Here is a 24,633-nt window from a genome sequence, read left to right on the forward strand (position 1 = left end):
GTCCTCTGTATTAGCAGGTGGATTTTTAAACATGGGACCAGCAGGGAAGTCCTTGTTTCACTTATTTTTCTATCCTTATTTTACCTCCATTTCCTACTTTTCCATCTTTCTCCCTTTCCTTTGTAGATCTGAATGGCTAATAGCTTGCCTTATCAGCAGGGGAGAGAAGACTGTGACTTTCTGGGTGATTTCCTTCATTCACAGAGCTAAAGTACAAACACACAGGCATAAATATGCAACTGATGAAGTTTAGCCTCTTTTGAAATATTAGGTAGGAGACAGGAAAAACATAAATTGGCCTGAAAAATCAAGCACTGCTTCAAGATAAACTAAACATTATTGAAACCAATATAAAATGGTAAGAGAGACTGGTTTCAAAATGTGCTGTGTTTCAGCACCTTCTTTGTACTAGAGTTTCAGTCTCAGAATACAAAGGGACCTTACTGGTCTTCTGGTTCAGACATTCATCTGACAATAGAATCCCTCCTATAACACACTACCAAGTGACCCCAAGTGAGTGTATGTACTGACCCCCCCCTCAGTAATGGGAATCTCCACTAACAGATCATTCCATCTTTTTATAGCTCTATGAGAAAATTCTACTAAAGACAGAACTGAAACATGCAATTTTCACTGGTCCTGATTACACTCTTGGTTTATGGAGCAGAGGTCCAACCACTCTTGTCAATGAAAGCATATTATAATTCTCCATTACTAATTTGTGTGTCCCCTATATTACTTTTTCAAGATTAATAAATTTTATGGCAATGGCAAGTGCACTAACTCATCTTCTGCTTTAACAGAGATATTACCATATCTTTTTTTCTGACTAAAATTGAAACAAGAAAAGGTGCTTAATGCTTCATTATGTAGCTATTGTATAAGAACTATTTCTTGAGAGCAAGATAAAAGTCTTACACAAGACTTTGTTCTGTTTTAAAGTAATCACCAGTGAGTCACTAACATGTCTATATATATCATGGTGCTTATTTTCTTAAAGAAATAATGAGTGGGTGAATCATCTCTAAGAGAATAAGCTATTATTAAATCTACTGAGAACACAGTCTATCGGCTACAGCATTACTTATTATATTGGTACATGGAAAGCAGATACTTTGCTGAAATAGGAAATTTTAAAACTCTGCCTGTATTTTTTCAAAACACTTGTGATAAAGAGCAAATACTATGAAAACGTATTTGTACAATTTGGGCCTTCCATGTCAGCATTTCAAACAGTCTATTTTTCAAAGGGTTGAAATGCTAAGACAAAAATAAAGAACCTGTGAAAAAGCTATAGGGGTAAAACAGCCACAAACTATAAAGGCTTTAGCATCTCAATCCTCAAAGGTTTGAGACTCTAGAATACCTTAATTTACACTCTTATCAGTTAGCTTTTTAATAGATGATCAATGAAAATGGTAATCTCATTTCCACTCTACTAGAATTCTACCAAGAGAATCCTTAAATTTGGGTTATTCTTAAGGAAACCTTTCTTAATGCATGTTTCACATTATAGTTTTTGAGTAAACAATCTCAGAAATAACCTCTACATTTAAATTACACATAAATGGAATGGTAACCAAATAAATACATTGTATTTTACACTTTTAAAGATGATTTCTCTCATTAAAATATAATGAATAACCATCAAGGGTCTGAAACAAATCAAAATAATTCTAAGAAGAAACAAGGATACCCAGGTTTGATCCCTGGGTCAAGAGGATCCCCTGGAGAAGGAATTGGCAATCCACTCCAGTATTCTTGCTTGGTAAATTCCATGGATGGAGGAACCTGACAGGCTAAAGTCATAGGCTTGCAAAGAGTAAGACACGACTGAAGGATTTCACTTCAAGAAGAAACAAGGCTATAAATATGTACTCATTTTAATAAAAACTGAATATATAACACAACAAATTCCTATTCTACTTGCTTGAAACTGTTATTGTTCACTGTTATGAAAAGCAAGTTACCAGCCTACTGGCATATAACAATAATGAATACTTGGGAATGTTTTCCATAGTAAGAACTTCTGTTTTCTTGGTCTCAAAATAACTTGATAAATAATTCTTCTATTGATGAAAGTAATCAAGTGGTACAAAAAAATTCTTCATGACCCAGATAATCATGATGGTGTGATCACTCACCTAGAGCCAGACATCCTGGAATGTGAAGTCAAGTGGGCCTTAGGAAGCATCACTACAAACAATGCTAGTGGAGGGGACAGAATTACAGTTGAGCTATTTCAAATCCTGAAAGATGATGCTGTTAAAGTGCTACACTCAATATGCCAGCAAATTTGGAAAACTCAGCAGTGGCCACAGGACTGGAAAAGGTCAGTTTTCACTCCAACCCCAAAGAAAGAAAGAAAGAAAGTGAAGTCGCTAAGTCATGTCTGACTCTTTGCGACCCCATGGACTGTAGCCTACCAGGCTTCTCCGTCCATGGGATTCTCCAGGCAAGAATAATGCATTGGGTTACCATTTCCTTCTCCAGGGGATCTTCCTGACCCAGGTATCAAACCCCGGTCTCCCGCATTGGAGACAATGCCAAAGAATGGCACTACCGCACAATTGCACTCATCTTACATGCTAGTAAAGTGATGCTCAAAATTCTCCAAGCCGGCTTCAGCAATACATGAACTGTGAACGTCCAGATGTTCAAGCTGGTCTTAGAAAAGGCAGAAGAACCAGAGATCAAACTGCCAACATCTGCTGGATCATTGAAGAAGCAAGAGAGTTCCAGAAAAACATATATTTCTGCCTTATTGAATATGCCAAAGCCTTTGACTGGATCGCAATAAACTGTGGAAAATTCTGAAAGAGATGGGAATACCAGACCACCTGACCTGCCTCTTGAGAAATCTGTATGCAGGTCAGGAAGCAACAGTTAGAACTGGACATGGAACAACAGACTGGTTCCAAATAGGAAAAGGAGTACGTCAAGGCTGTATATTGTCACCCTGCTTATTTAACTTATATGCAGAGTACATCATGAGAAACACTGGGATGGAGGAAGCACAAGCTGGAATCAAGACTGCGGGAGAAATATCAATAACCTCAGATATACAGATGACACCACCCTTATGGCAGAAAGTGAAGAAGAACTAAAGAGCCTCTTGATGAGACTGAAAGAGGAGAGTGAAAAAGCTCAACATTCAGAAAACTAAGATCATGGCATCTGGTCCCATCACTTCATGGGAAATAGATAGGGAAACAGTGGCTGACTTTATTTTTCTGGGCTCCAAAATCACTGCAGATGGTGATTGCAGCCGTGAAATTAAAAGACGCTTACTCCTGGAAAGAAAAGTTATGACCAACCTAGACAGTATATTAAAAAGCAGAGACATTACTTTGTCAACAAAGGTCCATCTAGTCAAGGCTATGGTTTTTCCAGTGGTCATGTATGGATGTGAGAGTTGGACTATAAAGAAAGCTGAGTGCAGAAGAATCGATGCTTTTGAACTGTGGTGTTAGAGAGGACTCTTGAGAGTCCTTTGGACTGCAAGGAGATCCAGACAGTCCATCCTAAAGGAGATCAGTCCTGGGTGTTCATTGGAAGGACTGATGTTGAAGCTGAAACTCCAGTACTCTGGCCACCTGATGTGAAGAGCTGACTCATTTGAGAAGACCCTGATACTGGGAAAGATTAAGGGCAGGAGGAAAAGGGGATGACAAAGGATGAGATAGTTGTATGGCATCACCGTCTCAATGGACATGAGTTTGGGTAAACTCCGGGAGTTGGTGATAGACAGGGAGGCCTGGCGTGCTGTGGTTCATGGGGTCACAAAGAGTCGGACATAACTGAGCGACTGAACTGAACTGAACTGAACATATCTGAGAGAGCTAGTTCTTAGGTAGGTTGATAAGGAGTCCAGTTGAGGAGGAGGAGGAAGTGACAAACATTTTCCATCCTTTGTCTTAGTCACATAGGACGTTTTTTCTTAAGCTCTGTGTTGTTATGGCAACAATCTAACTTTCTTTAAGCCAGAACTAATGATTACACAACAAAACAACTCATCTTGCTCAAGGGTATGTTTTTCCTTAAGCTCTGTACTAATGATTATATAACAACAATGTATCTTGCTGGATGATATGTTTCTCCTTAACAGGAACCTGTTCCTTCTGGCTAATCTTGTTATTTGTTATTTTAAGATGCATGTTGTGGGAGTGGGTCTGCTAAGACCTTCACAACCTTGAGGCATTCTTTTGACCTATTTTTAGTAAACAAGTGAAAAGGTCTATAAATCCCTTGCTAAAACTGGGAGGTGGGGGGAGGGGTGGTGGGGGGGGTGGGGCACTCTTTCTGCCCACTTCTAATGTCTGTGTCAGAATCTTTCTCTATCCCTTTCCACTTTAATAAAACTTTTGCTATACAAAGCTTTGAGTGAGTGAAGCTGTGTCTTTGTCCCAAAGTGAAATTATCTCCTCCAGAGATCATGAATCCGACACTGTTTACTGTAAGCTGTCATCTCCATCTCAAACTTTAACTATCCCTTCTCCCGATCCTTCCCCCAGCAGTCATGAATCAGTCTGTTCTCTTAGTGTGAGTCTCTTTCTGTTTTGTAAGTAAGTTCGTTTGAATTATTTCCTTTTAGATTTCACATATAAGGGATGTCATATGATATTTTTCCTTCTCTGTCTGACTTACTTCACTTAGTAGGAAGCAATTAATATATTTTTAAATCTAGTGAAAGTGAAAGTCACTCAGTCATGTCCGACTGTTGGTGACCCCATGGACTGTACAGTCCATGGAATTCTCCAGGCCAGAATACTGGAGTGGGTAGCCTTTCCCTTCTCCAGGGGATCTTCCCAACCCAGGGACTGAACCCAGGTCTCCCGTACTGCAGGTGGATTCTTTACCAGCTGAGCCACATGGGAAGCCCATCTAGAGTTATGATTAATTTCCCTCTAAATATATTTAAGTATAAATGTCTAAACATTAAAATTTGAATCATATGTTTGCATATATAGGTGTAACAGAATGCACTGATTCATTCATTCAACAACCATTCAAGTGTCTTCTGTATATTATATCTCAAGACCCTGAGAAACTTGAGCTACAAATATGAATAAAACATGATCTCTGCTTTAAAGGAAACTTTTAGCTTAATGAAGAAAAAACACAAAAATAAATGCAATACATGGTTTTAAGCAGCATAAAAGAAGTAAGTACAATGGGGATACAGAGAAGGAATTAATATTTTCTATTTAGGGAGCAGATAAGGATGATATCTTCATTTTCAAGTATTTCAAAGAGATGGAAAATTTTACCTATACAGGACATAAATTGCCCAGTCTATGAAAGCCTGGGATAATTCAGAATTTAATCATGTTACTCTTATGAACTATTAATTAATATTTCTTCAACCAGGATGCTATGTTCTTTAAGGGCAAGAAATCTAAAAGTTATTCAAAGTTTTAACTCAGTCAACAAACAGTTCCTAAAGAAACACTATGCTCCAAGAAAGTGTCATCTTAGGCCATGAGGGGTATAAATATGCAAAAACATTATTCTTGCCCTCAAGTATTGTATAATCTCTAGTGTGGGAGTTGGACAAATATATCACCAGTAAAGGATGATAAAAGAATATGGTGGAGGACTTCCACTTATGGAAAAATGAAGAAGATATATTTTTCCCAATTCCTTTTACTAAGTACAGCTCAAATACAAGATATTATATAGAAAATAAGTACAGGAAGACTCAATGGTGGAGAGAAGATGGAAGACCAGATAGGGATGTCGGGACCTGAGGAATGACATGGCAGCGAGGTCCCTGGATTTTCTTTTTGCCTCATATGTCTTAGACTGTCTGCTGAAGAAGCTAGCAACACAGAAATGGCAACCAGTGAGGACAGACACCCAAGAAAAGCAGCTCTCTTTAGCCAAAAGAGCCGGAAAGGGGTGGTCCAGCAAGATACAAAATAGTCACTCTACTACAGTCAAACACCACAGACACAATTGCATGAGCCAAGGCTGAGGGGAGAGAGAACCTAGACTTCCATTCTGGCTAGGCTGAAATACAGTATTCTAACACTCCCCATCCCACCAACGTAGCATTACAGAAGGTAGAACTTTCATCCCTGCCAGATGGTAATAAGCCCTGGCTCCCAAGATATTAGTCCAGACCATGTAGGGAATCTGAATATCCACTACCATCTGATATTAGTGAGGACACCCCTCCCCTTCCCTGCTAAAGCAGTACCTGAGAAGGCCTAGTGGAGAGTTTTCCCTATCATCAAATGGTAACAAGGTCACTCCCCCTCCCCACTCCACTAACAGTGCTCACTAGTGGGAAGCACTAATAAGATACTTCTACCCCTCCCAGCCGGGGTGCTAATAGCAGAAATCTATGGGAGACCTAAACTCACTCTTGATCAGGAATATCAAATGGGCTCTCCCCTCCTTGGGTGTCAAAAGACACTGAGCAGGCAAGCTTGACTTTTACCCTCAATCGCAACTTAATTTAAAAGGACAATAAGACAAATATCAACAAGTGATAGAGATGCAGAATTATCTGACAAACATTTTAAAGCAACAATCAGAAAATGTTTCAACAAGCAATTATAAACATTTGAAGCAAATTAAAAATAGAAAGTCTCAGCAAAGAAACACAGTCTTGGCAGATAAATATAAGATTTAAAGAAAAATCAAATGGAAAATTTAGGCTTGAATAATGCAATGACTGAAATAAAAAACTCAGTGGGTGAGCTCTAAGAACCCAAAGAAGTCCATACCAAGATACATCACAGTTGAACTTCTAAAAACTAAAGAAAAAGAAAAAATATTGAAAACAATGAAAGAGAAGCAACATCTAAACTACACGGAGAAAATGATTCAAATAACAGCAGATATCTCATCAGAAACCACACAGTCCAAAAGAAAGTGTCACATTTCTCAAGTGGTGAAAGAAATGAACTGTTAGCCTGTATTTCTATATCTAGAAAAGATTTCCACTAAGAATAAGGAGGAAAGAAAACTAAAAGAATTTTTAACCAGCACACCAATCCTAAAAGAAGAAAGAAATGATGTGTTACCAAAAGCTAAGCTTCTCTATACACTAGTGTCGAACTGAATCTCGGAGAAAGAGTTTTGGCCAAATAGAAAAGGACTGGTGCCGAGCACAACCCTGTGGAGCTCCTGCACACTGAGGCCTCATTGTCTCCCATTTCTTGTAGGCAAGACCCCAGCCTCCATGAACTTCTGTGAGTTAAAAAAGGAGAAGCAGCAACAAAACCACCTGAGGCAAGATTAAAGGGACAAGAGCAGCTCATCAGGATTAGGAGACCTGGCCACCTGAGACCCTGAACACATCCTAATCTTGTCAGTGTGTGTGCTAGGCCACTTCAGTCTTGTCTGACTCTTTGAGGCTCTGTAGATTATAGCCTGTCAGATTCCTCTGACCAAGGGATTCTCCAGGCAAGAACACTGGAATGGATTGCCAGGCCCTCCTCCAGGGAATCTCCCCAAACCAGGGATTGAACCTGGATCTCTTACATCTCCAGCATTGGAAGGCAGATTCTTTACCACTAGCACCACCTAGGAAGCACAAGCTGGAATCAAGATTGCCGGGAGAAATATCAATAACCTCAGATATGCAGATGACACCACCCTTATGGCAGAAAGCGAAGAGGAACTAAAGAGCCTCTTGATGAAAATGAAAGAGGAGAGTGAAAAAGTTGGTTTAAAGCTCAACACTCAAAAAACTAAGATCATGGCACCTCTTCCCATCACTTCATAGCAAATACATGGGGAAACAGTGGAAACAGTGGCACACTTTATTTTGGGGGGCTCCAAAATCACTGTAGATGGTGACTGCAGCCATGAAATTAAAAGACACTTGCTCCTTGGAAGAAAAGTTATGACCAACCTAGACAGCATATTAAAAAGCAGAGACATTACTTTGCCAGCAAAGTTCCGTCTAGTCAATGCTATGGTTTTACCAGTGGTCATGTATGGATGTGAGAGTTGGACTATAAAGAAAGCTGAGAGCTGAAGACTTGATGCTTTTGAACTGTGGTGTTGGAGAAGACTCTTGACAGTCCTTTGGACTGCAAGGAGATCCAACCAGTTCATCCTAAAGGAAATTAGTCCTGAATAGTCATTGGAAGGACTGATGTTGAAGCAGAAACTCCAATACTTTGGCCACCTGATATGCAAGAACTGACTCATTGGAGAAGACCCTGATGCTAGAAAAGATTGAAGGTGGGAGGAGAAGGGGATAATAGAGGATGAGATGTTTGGATAGCATCACCCACGCAAAGGACATGAGTTTGAGTAAACTCAGGCAGTTGGTGATAGACAGGGAGGCCTGGCATGCTGCAGTCCATGGGGTCACAAAGAGTCAGACAGGACTGAGCTAACTGACTGAATTGAACTGAACCACATAGGAAGCCCATAATCTTGTCAGCAACTCCACCCTTTTGAAACTCTAAAGAAGAAAGACTGTTACTGCCTTGATCCTTATCACATACCCCTGTCTGATTCCTCCCTATTCACCAGGGAGGAGTGCATAGCTCTTGAGGCACTAGCCTACTGTGTTCCCCCTTTGCCTGGCAAAGTAATAAAGCCATTCTTTCCTTCTCATCTATAACTCTGTCTCTGTATTACTGTTTGGCACACACTATTGATGCACAGATAGCCAAGATTTTGGCAACAGGATGGCTTTATAACTTTGTCAGGCAAATGGGGACACAGTGGGCTCCTGCCTTTAAAAACTATGTTTCCCAAGCCCAGAGGATTTGATGAAGGGTTTCATAATAATGGTTCAAGGGGCAAGGGAGGGTGGGGCCTGCACTCCTTTAATCTACTCTCAGGTGGTCTCCAAAAAAAACTGTGGACATTGACTGCAGTCATGAAGTTAAAGTTGTTTGCTCCTTGGAAGAAAAGCTATGACAAACCTAGACGGCATATTAAGAAGTGGAGACATCACTTTGCCAACAAAGGTCCATATAGTCAAAGCTATTGTTTTTCCAGTAGTCAGGTATGGATGTGAGAGTTGGACCATAAAGAAGGCTGAGCACCAAGGAATTGATACTTTTGGACTGTAGTGCTGTGGAAGACTTTTGAGTTGGACAGCAAATGGATAAAACCAGTGAATCCTAAAGGAAATCAGTCCTGAATATTCATTGGAAGGGCTGATGCTGAAGCTGAAGCTCCAATACTTTGGCTACCTGATGCAAAGACCTGAATCATTGGAAAAGACCCTGATGCTGGGAAAGATTGAAGGCAAGAAGAGGAAGGGATGACAGAGGATGCAATGGTTGGATGGCATCACTGAGTCAATGGACATGAGTTTGAGCAAGCTCAGGGAGTTGATGAAGGACAGGGAAGCCTGGTCTGCTGTAGTTCATGTGGTAGCAAAGAGTTGGACATGACCTAGCAACTGAGCATGCACACGTGCATAGGTGGATTTGGCAGTTGGTGAAAACCAGAAGATATCATACACACTAATTCCCCATGCCTAGCTCCTTCTCTATTGAGAAGGTTAAGAAAGCCAGTTGGTGAAAATTCCAGTCCCATATTCCCTCATGTCTCTATGCTGTTAAAGAGTTGTTCTGATACTCACAGTACCTGATTGGCACACCATAAAATATCTACTGAATACAAGTAAAGGCATTAAAGGAGGAAGAGAAGAACAAAAATCGACATGAGACATAGAAAATGAAAGCAAAATCACAAAAATAAATCTAATTGCCTCAATAATTACATTAAATCTGAGTGAGTTAAACAATCAAAAGACAAAGTTTGTCAGATTTTATATATAAAAAAAAAAAATCCAAGTATACCCTGTCCAAAGAAAATATATTTTAGATACAAAGATATATTTAGGTTAAAAATAAAAGCATAGGGATTTCCCTGGTGGCCCAGTAGTAAGAGGCAGGGGATATATGTATACCTATGTCTGATTCATGTAGAGGTTTGATAGAAAACAACAAAATTCTGTAAAGTAATTATCCTTCAATTAACAAATAAATAAAATTTTTAAAAAGAATTAAAAACAAAAAGACTCTACCCTCCCTGGTCAGGGAACTAAGATCCCATATGCTATGGAGCAACTAAATCAACAAGCTGCGACTAGAGAGCCCACACACCACAACTACTAAGCCCATGCACTCTGGGGCCCGAGCCACAAATAGAAGCCCACATGCTACAATGAAAGATTCTGTGTGCCACAACTAAGACCCAATGCAGCCAAATAAATAAATAGTTTTTAAAAAGTAAAAGCATAGAAAATGGTACACCAGGAAAACAGCCACCATGATTTGACTTTTAGGCAAAAATTGTAACTAGAGCTAAAGAGACATATTATGATGGTAAAATAGTAAATCTACCTGAAACATATATGATCACAATTATAAACATATATGCACCTAACAACAGAGCCACAAAATACTTAAAACAAAAACTGACACAAAACACAGCAAGGAAAAACAGAACAAACAGAAAGTAAAGAACAAAGAAAACAGAAGGGAAAAATTAGACAATGTAATAATAACAGAAATTTCAATGTCTTATTTTAATAAATTAAATTAGGCAGAAAATCAGCAATTCAGAAGATCTGAACAATATAAACTAAGTAGACCTAACAGACTTCCACAGCACACTTCTATCTCACAACAGTAGAATATACATTCTTATTAAGTGCATATGGAACATTCTCCAGGATAGACCATACAGTAGCCATAGAACATGTCTCAAAATATGTTAAATTATACAAAGAAAATACAGTCTCTAACTACAACAAAATTAAATTAGAAAAGAACAACATAAAGATCTAAAAAATGCCCAAGCATGTAAAAAATAATTAAAAACAAAAACCGACTAAACACTCCTAAATACCAACAGGCCAAAGAAGAAAATTCACAAGTAAAATCAGATGACACTTTGAGTTGAATGAAAATTAAAACACGAGACCAAAACTTACGTATCCAGTAAAAGCAGTATTGAAAGGGAAATTTATATATAGCTGTAAATGCTAGAAAAACAATACCTCAAATCAATAATCTAATAATTTATCTTAGGAAAGTAGAAAAGGAAACTTAACCCCAAAGCCAGTAGAAGGAAGGAAGGAATGAAGATTAGAGTGTAAATCAATGAAATAGAGGAAAGAAAATCAACCCAGAAAAATCAACACAACCAAAGGTCACTTTTTTGAAATGAGCAACAAAATTGACAAACCTTTGAACAAGGTCAGAAAACGCTCAAATTACTAAAATTAGTAATAAAAGTTGTTGTTGTTGTTTAGTTGCTCAGTCGTGTCCAACTCCTTTGCAACCCCATGGATTATAGCCCACCAGGCTTCTCTGTCCATGGGATTCCCCAGGCAAGAATACTGGAGTGGGTTACCACTTCCTTCTCCAGGGGATCTTCCTGACCCAGGGATCAAACCTATGTCTCCTGCATTGGCAGGCAGATTCTTCCCTGCTGAGCCACAAGGGAAGCCCATTAATGAAAGAGAGGACATCACATACTGACTTTACAAGAAAAACATTTTAAGTTAATATTATGAAAAACTGTACAACATCAAATTAGATAACTCAGAAGAAATGAACAAATTCCTAGAAAGACACAAATTACCAAAAAAAATGAAGAGGAAATGGAAAATCTGAATATGTAACAGTATGAGGGGAAATGTTGCCTCCTGTGCTATTTTTTGAACAAGTTTTTGAAAGATTGATGTTAATTCTTTTTTAAAGATTAGGCAGAATTATTAACACTAAAAAATCTTCCTATAAGGAAAGCTCACGTGTAGACTGCTTCATGGGTCAGTTAAATTCAGTTCAGTTGCTAAGTCATGTACAACTCTTTGCAGCCTCATGAACTGCAGCATGCCAGGCTTCCCTGTCCATCACCAACTCCTGGATCTTGCTCAAACTCATGTCCATCAAATCAGTGGTGCCATCCAACCATCTCATCCTCTATTGTCTCCTTCTCCCTCTGCCTTCAATCTTTCCCAGCATCAGGGTCTTTTCCAATGAGTCAGTTCTTCCCATCAGGTGGCCAAAGTATTGGAGCTTCAGCTTCAGCATCAGTCCTTCCAATGAATATTCAGGACTGATTTCCTTTAGGATGGACTGGTTGGATCTCCTTGCAGTCCAAGGGACTCTCAAGAGTCTTCTCCAACACCACAGTTCAAAAGCATCAATTCTTCGGCACTCAGCTTTCTTTATGGTCCAACTCTCACATTCATACATGACTACTGGAAAAACCATAGCTTTGACTAGACAGATCTTTGTTGGCAAAGTAATGTCTCTGCTTTTTAATATGCTGTCTAGGTTTGTCATAGCTTCATGGGTAAATTCTATCTAATGTTTAAAGAAGAAAAAAGAGCAGAGGAGGCAACACTTTCCCTCTCATTTGGTGTCCTGGTACTAAAACCAAAGACGTCACAAGAAAATTACAGACCAACATTGCTTATAAATATAGATTAAAAACCTTCAAGTAAAAAATAATAAAATTGAGTATAGACACATATAAAGAGACCTATGCATCTGACCAAGTGGGATATGTATCAAGAATGCAAGGTTATCTAGAGGGGCTGGATGGGGTGGGAGGTGGGAAGGAGGGCATGGAAGGAGGGTACATAGGTATACCTGTCTATGGTGGATTCATGTTGATGCATGGCAGAAACCAACACAACACTGTATACCAATTACCCTCCAATTAAAAATAAATAAATTTTAAAAAAGAATGCAAGGTTAGTCTAACAAATGAAAATTACTCAATGTATCATATTAGTAAAATAATGGACAATAAAACAAATGACCATATCAACAGACACAGAAAAAGCATTTGACAAATACTAGTACTTTTCCATGTTTTTAAAAAGCCACTCAACAAATTAGGAATAGAAAAGAACTCCCTTAACCCAGTGAAGGGTGCCTATAAAATCCCACAGCTAACAATTTCATGACAAGTAGCTGAAAGCTATGATCAGGAAGAAGAACAGAATGTCTACTGTCACTACTTCTATTCAACACTTCACTGGAAGTTCCAGTCAGGGCAATAAGACAATAAAAAGAAATAAAAGGCATGTAGTTTAGAAAAGAAGTAAAACTATCTCTATACATGACATGATCTTGTACATAGAAAATCCTAAGAAATACACTCATACACACACATGTACATGCATGCACTCGACTATTCAAGATAATAAACGAATTCAGCAAGGTTGCAAGGTACACAGGATATAAATCTATATACCAAGGTACACTTTATTTCTATTTGCCTGTAATGAATAATATGAAAATGAAATGAAAACCATTTCATTAACAAGAACATTAAAAGAATAAAATAGGAATAAATTCAATACAGTGCTAAATTTTCAAGTCTTGCAAGACTTGCAAAATAAGTACAAGACTCTCTAGGCTGAAAACTACCAAATATTGTTGAAAAAAATTGAAGACTTAAATCGACTTAAAGACATCCCAAATTCATGGATTGTCAGACTCAGCATTGTCAAGATAGCAATATTCTCCAAAGTGATCTACTGATTAAATGTAATTACTATCAAAATTCAATTCAAATTTCAAATGTCTCTTTTTTCAAATTGATATGCTGATTATATATTCATATGGAAATGCAAGGAACCCAGAAAAGTCAACATCTTGAGAAAAAAAAGATAAAAATTGGAATTCTCATCACAAGAAATTTTTTTTTCTATTTCTTTAATTTTGTATCTAAATGAGATGATATGTATTCACTAAAGTTACTATGATAATCATTTCAGGTTGTAAGTCAAATCATTCTGTACAATTTAAACTTATGAAGTTCTGCATGTCAATGACATCTCAATAAAACTGGAAGAAAAAAATAATTTTAAGGTCATTCATGAAAGACAGGAAGACTGAGGAAATATTTCAGATTAAAGCAGATCAAAAAGGAATGATAAGGAAATGTTATGCATGATTCTAGATTTGGATCCTGGCCTCTGGGCTTCCGGGGTACCTCAGATGGTAAAGAATCTGCCTGCAATGTGGGAAACATGGGTTCGATCCCTGGGTCAGGAAGATCCCCTGGAGAAGGGAATGGCTACCCACTCCAGTATTCTTGCCTGGAGAATCCCATGGACAGAGGAGCTACAGTCCATAGGGTCGCAAAGAGTCAGACACGATGAATGACTAACACACTAGAAAAGAAAAGGAGATATTGTGCAGTGGATGAAATTTGAATGGCATCTATGGTTTGGATGGTAGCATTCTATCAGTGTTACCATCTCAGATTGGGAGGCTTGCGCAAAGGTTAAAGAACAGTATATGCTTCTGAGGAATTACACGGTGAAATATTCATGGGTGAAATAGCAACATGTCTGCAACTTGCTCTCAGACTGATCAGAAAAGGAAACATTAAAAAAAAAAAAAAGAAAAGAAAAATTATAATAGAGGTGAAAGGGGGAAAATGGCAAAAGCTAACAACTCTAGGATCTGATTTAACATGAGTTCTTTGTACTCTTCTTTAAGCTTTTCCGTACGTTTGAAATTATTTCACAATAAATAATACTAAAAAAAAAAGCCAAATTTAGAAAACTCACATTTTCCCATTTCAAACTTAATAAAAAGCTATAGCAAAGAAGACAATATAATATTGGCACGAAGACAATACAAATCAATGGAATAGAACTGAGAGTTCAAAAATAAACCCTTATGTTTAGGGTCAATTAAGTTTTGATAAACGTGCCAAAACAATTTAATGGAAGGATGAATTGTCCCTGCCAGTGCATGGCTCTGTGAGTTTTTGTCATAGGAGCTCTATTGTGAATTTTGTCAAAGGGACCAAAATTGCAATTTTTGCATTAGGCAGAAAAATACATATAAAAATACATTCCAAAGTTAAATGCAATATTGGTTTTCAATTATTTATGCTGTTCCTTTCCTTCCATTAGCACTGATGAGTGAATAGATATAATGGTACTTTCTCTGCCTACAAAATTAAGTTCTGTTTAACTCTACTGGTTCTTTCATGATAAACACAAGGATTTGTGTTTCAATTAAACTAAGGTGGAGTAAATATTTTATTTTAACCATATTTTGATCAGTACCAAGATATGCCAAAAACAAATTATAAAATTATTTACCTAGTAAAGTAATACGAGTCATTCTTGCGGTAGAGGAAAAGAATAAGAAATCTAGGCAGGGTTGTATAATACTCTTACAGTAAGAGATTGCAAATATTTAAAATAAAAAATACAATCTACCACCACTTGGCAAATAGAGGTTCTTAACACATGGCAGGTGTTTAATCCATACCTGAATGAACTAAAATGAACAATAATGAAGCAGTCTTATATTCTGTAGGCATTTAAACTATTTCCTCCTCTTTTCTCCCATAGTAACTTTTAGATTATGCGCAGGTCAGGAAGCAACAGTTAGAATTGGACATGGAACAACAAACTGGTTCCAAATAGGAAAAGGAGTACGTCAAGGCTGTATATTGTCACTCTGCTTATTTAACTTCTATGCAGAGTACATCATGAGAAACGCTGGTCTGGAAGAAGCACAAGCTGGAATCAAGATGGCAGAGAGAAATATCAATAATCTCAGATATGCAGATGACACCACCCTTATGGCAGAAAGTGAAGAGGAACTAAAAAGCCTGTTGATGAAAGTGAAAGAGGAGAGTGAAAAAGTTGGCTTAAAGCTCAACATTCAGAAAACGAAGATCATGGCATCTGGTCCCATCACTTCATGGCACATAGATGGGGAAACAGTGGAAACAGTGGCTGACTTTGTTTTTGGGGGGGCTCCAAAATCACTGCAGATGGTGACTGTAGCCATGAAATTAAAAGATGCTTACTCCTTGGAAAGAAAGTTATAACCAACCTAGATAGCATATTGAAAAGCAGAGACATTACTTTGCCAACAAAGTTCTGTCTAGTCAAGGCTATGGTTTTTCCAGTGGTCATGTATGGATGTGAGAGTTGGACTGTGAAGAAAGCTGAGTGCCAAGAATTGATGCTTTTGAACTGTGGTGTTGGAGAAGACTCTTGAGAGTCCCTTGGACTGCAAGGAGATCCAACCAGTCCTGGGTGTTCATTGGAAGGATGGATGCTGAAGCTGAAACTCCAATACTTTGGCCACCTCGTGCGAAGAGTTGACTCATTGGAAAAGACCCTGATGTTGGGAGGGATTGGGGGTAGGAGGAGAAGGGGACGACAGAGGATGAGATGGTTGGATGGCATCACCGACTCGATGCACTTGAGTTTGGGTGAACTCCAGGAGTTGGTGGTAGACAGGGAGGCCTGGCGTGCTGCATTGCATGGGGTCGCAAAAAGTCGGACATGACTGAGCAACTGAACTGAACTTAACTTTTAAATATCTTTTGTTTTGAATAGAATTTGTGTTTATTTATCAATTTCGGTTAGTAGAGTCCATTCCTTGAGGACAATAGTTTGGTCTTGCTTCTCTTTGGCCTTCTGCTTTTAAAATTGATTGATTAATTAATTTCCTTTAAACATCAAATCTCACTCTAATTTACCCATCATATGTATGTGGGTATTTTAACGTGTTTAGTGATTGTATTATCTTTTTGTTTGCATTTTTAAAAATGCATATTGTAGTAACATGTACATATATTTTTAACTGTTGACTTCCCAGATGGTGCAGTGGTAGAGAATCTGCCTGCCAGTGCAGGAGATGCAAGAGACAAAGGTTTGATCCCTGAGTCAGGAAGATCCCCTGGAGTAGGAAATAGCAACCCACTCCAGTATTCCTGCCTGGGAAATCCCATGGACAGAGAAGCCTGGCAGGCTCCATAGGGTTGCAAAAAGTCAGACACATTTAAACACAGACACATTTTTTGTTATTACATATCTCATTTTTTCTTACTTTTTAAAATAACATAAATGGTGTATTACAGTTATTTTGTTTCTTACCCTTTTTCATAAAACATAGCCATCTGTGTTCATACAACCAATTTCTTCCAGCTGATGTACAGTGTATATCCACCACATTTCACCTATCCACTGTCAGTGATAGACAACTACATTGCCTTAAACTCCCTGTCACCATAAAAAAAAATACTGTGAGGAATATTACTCAATAAGTGTCCTCATGAACTTGTATATCTTTGTGATATACACCCAAGAACAGAACTGCCATGCCATAGGATATGTATATATACTTAATTTCACTGAATAAATCCCTACCAACATTAACTAGAATTCTATTTTTCTCTAGCTTAATAGTTACCTCATTGTTCTAGTATGCAGTTATCTGCTAATTGTTTTAAGCATTTCTTCATGTGTTTATTAGTTTTAGTTTTTCTCTTCTACATACCTTGTTTATATTTTGCTGATCTTTGTATCCCCAGTGTTTATCACCATCTCCTATACATTATAGGCATTAAGATTTTTTTTTTATCAATGAATGTATAAAAGAACAAGAATGTATGAAAGTATAAAGTATCCAGAAGACTCGTTAACAGTATGGGTGTAGAGGATAATTTAAAATGACCCCAAGCTTAGAAGCTCATGTTCTTAAATGAAATAAGGAATGCAGAAGAAAAGTCAAATTTGGCAAACAGAAAGGAATTTTGCCCTTGTTGAATTTGATGCACCTAAAGATATCAAGTATGAATTTGGAAATATGAATGAAAGAGGTGAACTACAGAGCCAGACTAAGCAGGGATATGGCAGTAGCAGTTAGCCTAGTGATACAAAAAGTCCCTGGTAAGCCTCAGAATGACTGAGAGAAAAGATTCAAAAACAGCCAGGCCAAATCTACATTAAGTATGCAACTCATGACTTAGCTTAGACTACTAATATAGATCAAGTCTATATAACAGATGGTCTCAATCAGGGAAATTATAGAAATGGGTTACTTTTCCCCCCTAACATGTTCAAATTGTAACTAAACAAAATTTGTTATCAACTATAGATTGCTATTACACTGGTTGTCTCAATGGTCTTTTTTTTTTTCATGGGCAACCAATTTTCCAATTTAAATTATAAGACCTTAATAAGTAAGCTTTTAAAAACAACTCTAAATATATTCCATTATATTTTCAACAACCTTATTACTTACTTCTAGAAAGTATTCAAAAGTACATTGTACCAGAAAAACCATGAACACCAAAGGTACCCATCAATTGCCTTGCCCCTTCTAAGAAGCCCTGGAACACAGGTCACCATGCAGGACTGATACACTGGCCAAAACCGACTGGACCAGGATTCGTACCTGAGCCAAAGACAGCCAACAAGAAACTGCCTTGCCAAAGGGCCTGATGTGCAATTTCTGCCTAAGAAGGGTACTTTGCAGTGGTTTGTGTCTAGCCAACCTGATCAGATCCTGGCTCTAGGAAAATCTGAATATGAAACATACAGAGTTAACAGAAGCAGAATAATCATGAGAATGACTACCAGCATTGATACAGTATCCTGAATGGTTCTACTTGCAATCTGTTTAGCTGGTGAGACAGTTTCCTAGGCATTCTTCCTAACCTAAATATTTTTTCATTAAACTACTATTTAAGATAACTTGATCTTGCATCTGTTCTTTATAACCTGAAAAGGCCTAATACTCTTTTTCTCTAATTTGTATGAAAGCCACAAATTCCCTCCTAAACCAGTGGTTCTTGAACCTAGCAACACAGCAGAACCATTGGTGGAGTTTTAAAATATTAAAATGTCCAATCGGGGATGGGGGTCAGGCATCAGTACTTTTTTCCAGGATATCACATAGCACACAAGAATGAATGAACTAGCATGCATGTGCAATGGCTGAATCTCAAAAATATAATATTGGGTGAAAGAAGCCAGATATAACAAAGTAAATACTGCATAATTCTATTTATATAAAGTTAAAAAACAGGCAAGATTAATCTATGGTGGAGGAGGAGAAAAGGGGAAAGTTTCTGGGCTGCTGGTAATGTTCTTTTTTTCTTTTAATTTAGGTGCCAGTTGAATAAGTATGTTCATCTTTTGACAATTTACTAAGCTGCTTGTGATTTGTGTACTTAATCGTACGTATGCTACACTTAAACTGAAAACAAGTTCCCATTAAGGAAAGAAAAGTAGTTCTCCTTTGAGGTTCATACCACCCACCTATTCATCCTTAGCACCTGCCTCCCGGACACTTCATCACATTGAAGATTTAGGATCCTGGTCAATAGCCTTCTTCTATACTCTGTCTGCTGTACTAAGTTGCTTCAGTTGTGTCCAGCTCTTTGCAAACCTATGAACTATAGCCCACCAGGTGCCTCTGTCCATAGGGTTCTCCAAGCAAGAATACTGGAGTGGGTTGCCATTTCTTCCTCCAGAGGATCTTCCTGACCCAGGGTTCAAACACTCATTTCTTACTTCTTCTGCATTGGCAGAAGGTTCTTTACCACTAGTGACACCTGGGAAGCCCTCTTCTATACTCTAAATCCTGCCATAATTCTGAGTGACTTTAATGTCCATGTGATTGAGCCACTCAAAAGCCTCACCTTGCTGTTCTTTGGCTTCACCTTCTTAGAGCTTTCAGTCCACTCCAGTTACACTCTCCATGAGTACACCCTGAATTTACCATTTTCTGGAACTTGTTAACAGCTTAAATTATAAACTCAATAAGCTTTTCTCTGACTACAACCTCCTATTTCAGTTTTGACTTCCTTACTGTCCTACTCCTGTTCTTTGAGCCAATATTATCTACCACAGAAAACTTTTTGTGAGAATTAAGTAAAATGATGTCATCAACAGCATAATACAATATCTGACACACAGGAACTGCTCAGTACATGGTAGCCATATTTCAATATTATGCATTTTATTATAAACAAACATTTTTCAGGACCCAAATTTTCCCCAAATTCACTCAACTTTTGGCATTAATGAAATCTGGCTTTTGACACTATATTTCTCCTGATCCTTTGAAATGAAAGCCAGTCCTCCAGCTATTCTCTCTGATTCAAGAAGTAAGGAGGAAAGATCAGTACAGACCTTGTTCTCAAGGCTAATTCCACATCAGTGTTCTATCATCATGTTTGCTCAAAAAGCTCTTATCTTTCAAAATGAATGTAAACTATTTTCAGAATTATCTAACCAACATTCAGGACTCCTTTCTACATTATCCCTTATTATTATTAAACTCTGGGACTTCATAATTAACACAGATCATCCGTTTCATACCTTGGCTTTACAGATGCTTCATCAAGGTTAAGCCCCATGATCTGGACTCAGATCAGAGATTTCAGATTCAGATTGACCACTTACAACTGTGTGACTGTGGCAGAGTTATTTAACCTTTCTAAATTTCAGCTTCTTTACCTGTAAAACGCTCATAACAGCAACTACTCATTGGGCCATTGTGACGCATAAATGTGAAAATTCACATAATGCACTTAGCAAAATGCCTAGTGCAATAGCTGTGATCACTATCATTAATTTGTAATAGTTCTTGCACATTTCTCCCTGTCTCCAAACCTGCTCAGGTCTCCTGACATGTTTTTCCCCCAGTTTCATTGAGATTTATTTGGCATATAGTCTCCCACTTTTTTTTAAATGAAAAGACATCTTTTCTGGAACTTCCTACCACCATCTTAAGATCTCTTCCCTACTTTGACCATAACATTTTTCTAAAGAGTGATGTACACCTCCCTTTCAGAGGAGACAAGGAGTAGTGGAAAGATCAGGGACTTTGAAGACAAATATACCTGTGTTTGAACCTGGTTCTTCCACCTAGTAGCTATATGACCAGGACCCAGCACTTTTTCTAAGCCTCAGTTTTTTCATATGTAAAATGGGTATATTACCCCCATTTCTTAGGGTCATCAAAAAGATTAAACGGAAATAATACATGTAAAGCAGCTGGTCAAAGTAGGTGCTAAATGAATGCCAGTTTCCCACCCCTTATCCTTTCCCTCAGTTCAGTTCAGTCGCTCAGTCATGTCCAACTCTTTGAAACGCCATGAACTGCAGCACGCCAGGCTTCCCTGTCCATCACCAACTCCCAGAGCTTCCTCTAACTCATGTTCATTGAGTCAGTGATGCCATCCAACCATCTCATCCTCTCTTGTCCCCTTCTCCTCCTGCCTTCAATCTCTCCGAGCATCAGGGTCTTTTCCAATGAGTCAGTTCTTCACATCAGATGGCCAAAGTATTGGAGCTTCAGCATCAGTCTTTCCAATGGATATTCAGGACTGATTTCCTTAAGGAAATCCTTTCCTTAACCCCTTATAATCTGGGGATTCCCCAGTGGCTCAGCAGTAAAGACCCACCTGCCAATGCAGGAGATGTAAGAGACACAGGTTCTATCCCTGGGTTAGGAATATCCCCTGGAGGAGGGCATGGCAACCCACTCCAGTATTCTTGCCTGGAGAATCCCATATGCAGAGAAGCCTGGCAGTCTACAGTCCATAGGGTTGCAAAGAGTAGGACATGACTGAAGCAACTGAGCACAATACAACATAACTCTTTACAATCTAGGTTCCCACTCTACCACTTTACCTCACTTCAGCTCTTATGAGCATTATAACTTTGGAGAACTTAATTGAATTTTCTTAGCCTTAGTTTCTCATTTGTAAAATGGTGATCATAGTATCTTCAACATAAAGTTGTCTTGATAATTAAGTGAAATAACATACACAAAGTATTTTAGCAAGGTGCCTAGCCTTGTAGTAAGCACTTAATAAATGGCAGCTACCAATGACTTTTTACTGGCCAAATCAAAAAACTGTTCAACTGTCTCCTTCTCTAGGTTTTGGTGACAACATACTTTTTAGGTTTGCTTTTTAATCATTGACCACTCATTCTCTCTCTGTACTCCCTCCATGAAGTCTTTCTTTATTCTCTTCAACCAGGTGTGAGCTCTCTTCTGAACCCTCAGATCACTTTTTGCTTCTCCTGAGGCAAACCACTTCCCCTACTCTGAATCATTATCATTTGTTATACAATGCTTAACTTAATTTCTTTTATCTCCATTGCCTGGCACTTATTTATTCATGCAGAATTTATTGAGTACTTAATATAAGTCATACTTGTGTTTAGTACTAAGGATACAAAAATTAACATATAATTACTGCTCTCAAGTAGCTATCATTTAGGAGGGTAGAATAGACAGTAAATAGTCTATTACTTGCAGTATGATAAGTCCAAAGGTAAAACTATGCCCAGGGTCCTCTGGGAGCATAAAGGTGAGTTACTTAAATCAGACTGGGGAGATCTGGGACACTATCTCGGAAAAGGCATTTTGCATTTAGCATATGGGGAGGCAGTACACAAATCACTGTTAAATTAATCAGTGAAATATGAATAGGAACTAACTACATGAGGATGGTAAAGGGCACTTCAGACCCAGAGAAAGAGCAGGGAAAAAGTACAGATGTTAGGAGAGTTCCTGAAAGATAGGAAAAGAAGCTGGAAAGGCAAGGCAGGCTGGGCTGTTGTAGACACATAAGAGTCTGACCTGAGCCCAGAGGACAGATGATGGCGTACCAATAAAGATTTTTAAGTAGTGGAGGAACATAATCAGATTGCCATTTTAGTACTCTGGCAGTGCAGGGGAAAATGAATTCCATTAGAACCAGGCTAGAGGCAGCGAGTCCAGTTGGACGGGTATTGTGGTAATTCAAATAAATTATGAATGCAGAAGAAGAGAAGAGCAATGGCAACCCACTCCAGTACTCTTGCCTAGAGAATCCCTTGGACAGAGGAACCTGGTGGGGTGCTGTCCATGGAGTCACAGAGTCGGACACGACTGAAGTGACTCAGCATGCACGCATGCATGAATGCAGAAATGAAGTGAGAACGGCTTATCAAGCCCGATATAGAGCCTGAATTATTCATATTTGTATCTCCTGCAAGAGTGCATTTTACACTTAAAACCTGCTACAAATATCTACCCATAGATATTTGTCGACGACTGTTACTGAAACTTACTAAGGGAACTGCAGTTGGCAGCCAGTTGGGTCACTTCCTGTACAGATTTCTAAGTAAAAGGATCATTTCGCATTGCAGAACTCAAAAGAAACAGGTTTGTTATTCAAACCCGTAGAGTAACAGCAGTGAATACAAACCCGCGCACTGCGGAGAGACCTCTCTATCCTGGTCTATTTTACCAGAAATAATTTTCGAACGAAGTCCTCCAAAGGGTCGTGAGGCTCCGCCCTATGCACTCAGACAAATGCCCAGGCTTTTTTTCTCTTTGTTCCAGCTCAAGACACAAGTCTGTTTGCTGCTCGTTGCCCAGGCGGCCATTTTCACCCAGCAGTTTCCCAGTTTTCACCCCACCGCAGTATAAAGTCAACAGCAGGGAACTGAGGAGAGTACAGTTCCAGGCTGCTGCTGCGGCTGCTGCTGCGGCTGCTGCTAAGTCGCTTCAGTCGTGTCCGACTCTGTGAGACCCCAGAGAAGGCAGCCCACCAGGCTCCCCCGTCCCTGGGATTCTCCAGGCAAGAACACTGGAGTGGGTTGCCATTTCATTTTCCAATGCATGAAAGTGAAAAGTGAAAGTAAACCGTTCAGTCCTGTCCGACTCTTAGCGACCCCATGGACTGCAGCCTAGGCAGATGTATTGAGGCTTCAAACCGGTTAAAGATTCCCTGACCTTGCTAGTCCTTTCGCAACCTCATCTCCATCTCGCCTCTTGCTGTGGGACTCCTTTTTGAAGTTAGGAGGACCCCTTCTATGGTTATTATAGTGCTATCAGCACTTCAGAAACTAAGCAAGGTATTTTTTTTTTTTTTTTTTAACTTACCCTAAGGGCTGCCATAGCTGTGACCGCCTCCGCCCAAGTCGTCGCACGGAGAGCGGAAAGGGACAAAACATTTCAACTAGATTCCACTTACACTAGCCTCAGCCAGTCCCGCCCCTCGCCGGCTGGCTCCGCCCTTTCTCCGCCCTTGTAGTGCTGCTCTGGGAAGCTGCAGCAGTTTGTCCTTTCTGGGGAGAAATGATTTAACTTTGTGATTGATTGTCGCTGTCCCTGATAACACCTTTCAGAATATATTCTCCATAGTCCATTTGAAACGTACTTTTCTGGGTACAGAACTTTTCATTATGTTAGTTGTTTCTGGGATATGAGATTTTTTCTAGCTGAGGACTTAAAATCCAAGTTCAGCTGCCTTAATGAATACTGATAGTGAAAGTCCCTCAGTCGTGTCCGCCTTTTTGCGACCTCATGGACTATACGGTCCATGGAATTCTCCAGGCCAGAAAACTGGAGTAGCTAGCCATTCCTTTCTCCCGAGGATCTTCTCAATCCAGGGATTGAACCCAGGTCTCCCTCATTGCAGGCGGATTATTTACCCTGAGCCACCAGGGAAGCCCCCCTTAATAAATAACTAGTTACAAAAAGAAGGGGTTATTTCTACAATACGTGGGCAAGTTCATACAGTCTAAAACTATGTGACTAAGCACCTACTATGTGCCAGGCATTTGTTCAAAGTAAAGAATAATGTAATACCTTCCCTCACGGAGCTTACGATTCCAGGAATAAAAGAGAAACAGACAAATTTTACAAAATGCCAAGTGCTATGAAGGAAAATAAAAAGAGTATGGGGATGAGGTGTGAATTTACTGATTTCAATCCATTCAGTTCAGTTCAGTGTCTCAGTCGTGTCTGACTCTTTACGACCCCATGAATCATAGCACGCCAGGCCTCCCTGTCCATCACCAACTCCCGGAGTTCACCACACTCATGTCCATTGAGTCAGTGATGC

General features: G+C 39.0%; 1 protein-coding gene across 2 annotated transcripts in view; it reads right to left on the reverse strand.

Annotated features, from left to right (window-relative positions):
- The window catches only part of APOOL (apolipoprotein O like), a 103,312-nt gene extending 79,505 nt beyond the window's left edge, over positions 1 to 23,807 (reverse strand). The window contains exon 1 of one of the 2 annotated variants that reach the window (XM_055563603.1): positions 23,670 to 23,807. In XM_055563603.1, coding sequence (XP_055419578.1) covers positions 23,670 to 23,684 — 15 coding nt within the window. In that variant the 5' untranslated portion in view covers positions 23,685 to 23,807. The remainder of the gene's footprint in view (positions 1 to 23,669) is intronic. The other variant, XM_055563602.1, reaches the window with a different exon arrangement.
- Between the last annotated feature and the right edge of the window lie 826 nt (positions 23,808 to 24,633).

Source organism: Bubalus kerabau, chromosome X (assembly GCF_029407905.1).
Source record: "Bubalus kerabau isolate K-KA32 ecotype Philippines breed swamp buffalo chromosome X, PCC_UOA_SB_1v2, whole genome shotgun sequence".
In the NCBI taxonomy this organism is placed as follows: Eukaryota; Metazoa; Chordata; class Mammalia; order Artiodactyla; family Bovidae; genus Bubalus; species Bubalus kerabau.